At 38.7% G+C, this 6430-nt stretch overlaps 2 protein-coding genes across 3 annotated transcripts; both read right to left on the bottom strand.

Annotated features, from left to right (window-relative positions):
* Nucleotides 1-245: 245 nt before the first annotated feature.
* LOC124837152 (uncharacterized) lies at nt 246-2305 on the bottom strand. The gene is made up of 3 exons (XM_047312447.2): nt 1981-2305; nt 1211-1617; nt 246-909 (listed from the first exon to the last, which is right to left on the bottom strand). The coding sequence occupies exons 1-3, from the start codon at nt 2143-2145 to the stop codon at nt 471-473; spliced, it is 1011 nt and encodes a 336-aa protein (XP_047168403.1). The 5' UTR covers nt 2146-2305; the 3' UTR covers nt 246-470.
* An 874-nt stretch (nt 2306-3179) lies between these two features.
* On the bottom strand, nt 3180-6397 carry LOC124837147 (arogenate dehydrogenase). Of its 2 annotated transcripts, XM_047312440.2 has the most exons (3): nt 5144-6396; nt 4636-4758; nt 3180-4172 (listed from the first exon to the last, which is right to left on the bottom strand). In XM_047312440.2, the coding sequence occupies exons 1-3, from the start codon at nt 6277-6279 to the stop codon at nt 3245-3247; spliced, it is 2187 nt and encodes a 728-aa protein (XP_047168396.1). In that variant the 5' UTR covers nt 6280-6396; the 3' UTR covers nt 3180-3244. The 2 variants fall into 2 exon arrangements, with proteins under 2 accessions (XP_047168396.1, XP_047168397.1); XM_047312441.2 differs by lacking the exon at nt 4636-4758 and having other exon boundaries at nt 5144-6397.
* Nucleotides 6398-6430: the final 33 nt, after the last annotated feature.

Genomic DNA, 6430 nt, shown 5'->3' with positions numbered 1-6430 from the left:
TTTACATTCATTTTAATAATAGTAACAAGTCTATACTCCTTTTTAGTGTATATTTTATACACAGGTTTTCCTCAGAATGTTCTTCTGCTCAGCCTGTAACAACTTTACCAGCATGGACTAATCTTTCTCTAATGTTACTCTGGTATTGTTTTTAACTTGTTCAGTTTTCAAATTAGTCTTTCCTTTTCAATCGATTTGATTAATTCCCTTTGTGTCCGACCTATTGGAATTTGCATTCATGGTCATGTTATAATAGTTTTGCTGAATTCAAAACTGGTAATGTCAGATTTCGCATATCATGGCCAGTTTAACCTTAGGCATATCACTTGTAGTCTCAGTATCATCCTTCTTCTTGCTAGACTCTTTTTCAAAATAAACTTTCCACAAGATATCACACACAAACTACACAAAACAAAACCATCTAATTAAGAATGACATCAAATAGGAAAACTATACACAAAAGATGCAGTTCAATATGATAGCATCTTCTTCATTCCTGCCTTTTGCTCTGATGTCAACTTTGCTGGGAATTTGATGTTGAATTTGATTCTAAGATTACCCTTCTTTGAAGGATCTTTTGAAATTGGCATCCCTTCCCTTGGGACAACCTCTTCATAGTTTGGATGAATAACATTGTTAATGGTAATGTTTAGAGCCCTTCCATCCAGTGTTGTAAGATGAACAGTGTAACCCGTAAGAGCTTCTGCAAGTGACACTTTTTGTGTCATAACCAAATCGTTACCATCTCTAGTAAACACTGGGTGAGGTTTCTCATCAATAACAAACACAAGATCAGAAGCAATCATATTTGGAAGCTCATTCCCTTTTTCTGTGAATGTGATCTTTGTCCCCTTCTTCCACCCTGCTTTAATTTCCAAGGTCAATATTTCCTCCACAGGTAAAGTTTTCCTGCAAACAAGAAAAATAATGATAGTCTACATGGTTTATGCTTGATTTCTCTTGTTTTTATCTGATGTTATGATCACATTATTGTGATCATTACCCTGTTTGCCCAACTACCAAATGATTGTGACTTACCAATTATGCAAGCAAACTACCCTTGAGAAGAACACACCCCACACAAATCCCATAACACAAGTATCCATTAACTTTTTTAACATATACCAGACAAAGGTAACCATATCAGAGGTTCTTCACTTATTATTACTACATTTGTAAATTGCAACAATACATAAAGAAGAAGACTTACCCACTTGCATCAGCAATCTCCCTTGAGATCTTCATTTTTTTGGTAGTGCCCTTATAGAGCTCTTCAAGGGTGCAAGGCAACCTCTTCTCTATAGGAGGTGCCTTGCGTGGACCCTGATTCATTGGCCTTCCTTCTGCAAATGGACCAAACATACCATTGCCAAAAACTCCACCGAAGGAACCACCCCTCATGCCATCACCACCACCACCAAATGGGCTTGGGCTTGAAAACCCGAAAAACTCAGAAAAGATGTCATTTGCGTTTCTTGGATTGAACCTGAATGCTGTTGGACCATCCCCAGTCTGGAAGAACGTTGCTCCACCAGCATCTGAAGGTGGTACTTGCCCTTTAAGCCCTTCTTCTCCGTACTGATCATAAATGGCTCTCTTCTGGGGATCACTCAAAACCTTCACCAAACCAATACACCAGCTTAGATTCTATATTAGTAGACAAAACCATTTTGCTCATAAATATGAAAAGTGACATCTATATTACCCTATTTTTTATGTTAGCTAATCCCCCTCAAAAAATAAATCATTCCAATACTCTGGATTTCCATAAACTAAAGTTTAAGAATTCTTTTATAAAAGACAAGGGTGAGAAAAAGCTATTTATTTTTACAGTACACAAAAGATAAATTATCTTATTTAGAAGACTGCAAAAGTTTAACCTAAATAAACAAACTAATCTACAGTCCCTGTTCGAAGAGAACACACATCCATGATCACAAATTGAACAGAGGAAGTTTAAGGAAGGAAAAGATAAGCAACCTCGTAGGCTTCAGATATCTGCTTGAACTTAGTCTCAGCCTCTTTCTTATTGGTTGCATTCTTGTCAGGGTGCCATTTCATTGCAAGCTTTCTGTAAGCTTTCTTCAAATCTTCATCCGTGGCATTCTTGTCGACCTGCAAAATCTTATAGTAGTCCACACCCATACTCCTTCACTCTGGAAACAATGGGGTTTTTGAGAATGACCTTCAAAGTTCAAGCTTCTTAACTATCTTGTTAATGGAATCTGTTATAGGTATCTTCTGCCAAATTGGGTTACATTGAATACAATATTAGAAGAGGATGAGAATGAAAAAGATTATTCTAGAAAGAACCAACAATACCAGAGGAGTGTAGAATCTTCTAGCTTTATAAGCACGTGCCACCTTTAGTTTATTTTCTAATGGACCTACACAAATACTTGCTTATTTTAGTTGTATTAGCCCACTCTAATATAAATTTAATATCACTTCATAAAAATATTGCGTAGTATTTATTAAATCATAAATCCTATTATTAGTAAATAATGGATAAATTTTATGATTTGAAATAATATGTAATAAGGGATTGGGTTAAAATTAAAATACTTCAACTTGGTTGCTGATTTCATGGCAAGGTCAACTGAAGAGGAGCCCACATGGGCCGAGGTTTGACCAAATTCCCAAGCTCACTGTCAACATCATGCTCATTTCACGTCTCGAGCATAAACCAACTTAGGTCCCACAAATCCCATGTTGCAGAGTGATTCCAGCAAGAATAAATAAAGTAAGAGTAATTCCAGAACTATAACCCTTTTCCACGAGATAACTGAACAAGTTATTGAAGACCGAAATCACCAATGCATATCAGGTAGAAGATTATGATCCATGATCACAACTCTATCGCACTCATTTAATATTTCTTTAGATTCAGAACGTTCAAGTTCACATTCATTGCCATGGATTATAAATGCGACACAAATATGCAGATGCAAGGTCCCTTGAGCATCCATCCAGCAAGATAGAAATCAGAAGAAAATAAAATATATTGAGAAATCAAAATATGAGAATTAAAGATGTATATCAAAAATTTCAAAATCATTTTTGTTTTCATCTCAAACAAGCAGATCAGCGTAACTTCAAGAAACTGGACGTGAACTATACTAATGACAAACTCATTTAAACTAAATAAAAATATGAGCAAGGACATCTATAACTATCAATGACAGGTAAATGAACAAAATCGATTTCATTTAGTGTACACAGTACTAGAAAAAATGACACTGCATTATTTTTCTTCAGATCCCTTAGGCAACATACGCCTCTCTGTTACATTGTGGAGATTTTCTTCATGTTTAAATACTTGCTGTCGGTAGAAACCATGCATACGATCAAAAAGCCGCTTCTTCAATGACTCAAAAGCCAGATCGAATCTTTCTAGTTGCTCCATGGCATTTGCATTATACAAGAACAATCCATAGTACAGATCAAAACTATCTCCAGCAGTATTTTCCACCAAACTCAACAATGTCTCGTAACCCTTTGTGTCAATTGGCGTTGCCTCCAACGTTAGTTTTTCTAAAAATCTTCCAGTAGTATGCGTGATAAATTGTGATCCAGCAGCATGCCAGTCATGTTCTGCACATGACATTTCAACCATTCGGCATCCTTCACTAGAAAAAATGTCCAGAAACAGATCACATCGTGAAGTTCTTGATTCATCTGCTCCTATTCTAACCTTATCATAAACAAAAGCAAGACCGTTCCACCCGTTTTTTCCACTCTCTGGCCCGAACATAGGATGCGTGCAGAGAATATCAAAATCATGTGACAAATGTTGAAGAAACAAATTTCTAGGAAATTCTTTGACAGAAAGCACATCAACAAATAAAGTATTTCTCTTCAATCTCTGCACAGGCAATGATTTAAGAACTTTCTCCGTGGAAAGGATTGAAGTGCAAAGTAAAATCACTTCTGGATGTTGTTCAAAAAGATCATCAACATTATTAAAATATGAAGCCCCCATTTCCTCAGCCACATGAGAGTAGTCCGATCTAGAGTATGCTAACACTTGATGACCATGACGCACAATAGCTTTTGCAAGAAACTGACCAAAGTTGCCGAAGCCAATAATTGCAATCTTGAGCTTTGCGCTGCCTTCAGATTGGCTTGAAATATTTGGCTTGAATTTGTTGAGTTCGGTAACATCACCAGATCTGATGATTAGCATAAAACGTAAATATAAATTAGACTTGATAGACTAACCCCAAATAAAACAAAAATAGTGACAACTTCAATCTTTCCAAAAAATGGTCATTATTTATCATCAATTGCATGCAAAAACAGTCTCTGACCCTGTTCCATCAGGTAAACATTAAGCCAATTCAAAACCAAAGAAAACAAAAATCAAAGAAAGCAAAATTTCTCTTACATCCCCGAATATAAAATTACAAAATCCAAATTCAAGCCCCCTTAATGTCCTAACCAACATTGAGATTTGGGTAAAATAGTTTATACATTGTGTCATTTAATCACACTATCATTCAATAACAAATTATCATATATAGTAAGTTTAGCTTTTTTTTTTCAGAACCATCATGAAAGTCAACCATGATTTTAACCTAGCAATGCATAAACATTAAAAACGAGGTTACAATAAACCTTTAAACAAATATACACCTAAGTTCTTTGGAGATGAGTGATAGTACTGGTGCAAATCCATTTAGAGCATTCATTGAGTTGTCTGCAGACTGACTTGAATAATTTGTCTGGCATTTGTCAAGTTTAGCAACATCATCGGATCTGAAGATTAGCATAGGATTTAACTATAAATTAGACTTGATCGGAAAGACCAAATATAGTAACAATCTCAATCCTCCCTACAAATGGTCATTATTTATTATCAATTTCAAAACAAAAAAAAAAAAAAATAGCAGAAACCATAGCAACAAAGCTAACCTGCCCTTAGATCCCCCGATAAATGAACCAAACTCATGTCCCAATAATGTACTAAACAACACCATAATTCAATCACACATCATATTTGTTAACTCTTACCATAACCATCTTAAAAGTCAAGTCATATGTATCATGATCATCTTAAAATTACCATGATCTGTGATTGCAAAACATTGCAAACAAACGAGGCATATAAATTATAGTATGTCTTTGAAAAACAAAGGAACACCTGTGTTCTTTGGAGGGTAGTGACAGCGTAGGTACCGATCCATTTTGACCCTTCTTGAGCAGTTTATACCCATAGTCATCTGGTAAACTATGCCCCTTTCCAATCCCAGCATTATCAAACAGCTGCTCCCTCACAACACCGTGCAACCGCCCCATTAGCTGTTTCCGCAAATCCTCGAACGCGAAATCTAACCGCTCCAACATCTCCAGCGAATTCTTATTAAACATAAACAACCCGTAGTAGAGATCAAAACTATCTCCAGCAGTGTTCTCCACCAAATTGATCAAAGTCTCGTAACCTTTGGTGTTAATCGGAGTGGACTCCAACATCAGCATCTCCAAAACCCTCCCAACGGTGTGCGTGATGAACTGCGACTCCGCGGCGAACATATCGTGATCGGCGCAACACATTTCCACCATTCGGCACCCTTCCCTTGCGAAGATGTTGAGGAACTTCTCGCACCGTTCGATTCGGCTGTTGTCGTCGCCTATTCGAACCTTCTCGAAGACGAAGGGGAGGCCGGTCCACGCGCGAGGGGCGCTTTGTGGACCGAACATTGGGTGCGTGCATAGGATATCGAAATCGGAGGGGAGCGCGTGAAGCAAGAGGTTTTTGGGGAACTCCTTGACGGAAAGAACGTCGACGAAGAGTGTACTGCGTTTGAGGCTGTGGAGTGGGAGAGTGTGGAGCACGAGCTGTGTTGAGATGATGGAGGAGCAGAGGAGGATGACTTCGGGGTGCTCCTCGCAGAGGTCATGCGGGTTGTGGAAAAACGTGACGCCGAGTTTGCGGGCCTCGTCGGTGTAATCGGAACGGGAATGGGCCAGTACGGTGTGGCCCTGCCGGACGAGGGTTCGGGCCAGGAACTGGCCGAAGTTGCCGAAGCCCACGATGGCGATCTTCAGCCTCTGGGCGTCGTGGAACTGTTGGGCCACTCTGGACTCGTAGTCAAAGGGCTGGGCCGCATCGATGGCGCGAATGCGGAGGGGCCTGTGGACGCGAACGCGTGAAGAGAACGCACTGGAAGAGGAGAATGGAAGAGCGTTAGGTTTGAGATTTCGGCGAGTAGTTGTTGAAGGCAATGAAGTTGACGGCTTAAGTGATGACGACGCCTGAAAGGTTGAAACAGCCACCATTGTTTATGGGAATGAATCCACGGGAAGAGATACCAACCTTAAAATTTAGCGGCGACAAGTGGCTCTCGACCACCACCTTAAAAGTTATGTCTTTTTTTTTTTAATGTTATGCACATGGTGCACATTTGTTAGCTTATGAGAAACAAACATT

Source organism: Vigna umbellata, chromosome 1 (assembly GCF_029865625.1).
Source record: "Vigna umbellata cultivar VRB3 chromosome 1, Vumbellata_1.0, whole genome shotgun sequence".
Lineage (NCBI taxonomy): Eukaryota > Viridiplantae > Streptophyta > Magnoliopsida > Fabales > Fabaceae > Vigna > Vigna umbellata.
The sequence above is the reverse complement of the archived record's forward strand: the minus strand, read 5'-3'. Positions and strand labels throughout refer to the sequence as shown.

Excerpts from the sequence above, each read along its gene's own strand:
- LOC124837152 (XM_047312447.2), bottom strand. The coding sequence starts at position 2,145 with ATGGGTGTGGACTACTATAAGATTTTGCAGGTCGACAAGAATGCCACG. Across the intron at positions 1,618-1,980 it reads AGATATCTGAAGCCTACGAG|GTTTTGAGTGATCCCCAGAA; the intron begins GTTGCTTATCTT and ends GGTTTGGTGAAG. Across the intron at positions 910-1,210 it reads GAGATTGCTGATGCAAGTGG|GAAAACTTTACCTGTGGAGG; the intron begins GTAAGTCTTCTT and ends TCTTGTTTGCAG.
- LOC124837147 (XM_047312440.2), bottom strand. The coding sequence starts at position 6,279 with ATGGTGGCTGTTTCAACCTTTCAGGCGTCGTCATCACTTAAGCCGTCA. Across the intron at positions 4,759-5,143 it reads CTACCCTCCAAAGAACACAG|ATCCGATGATGTTGCTAAAC; the intron begins GTGTTCCTTTGT and ends GCTAATCTTCAG. Across the intron at positions 4,173-4,635 it reads CTCATCTCCAAAGAACTTAG|ATCTGGTGATGTTACCGAAC; the intron begins GTGTATATTTGT and ends GCTAATCATCAG.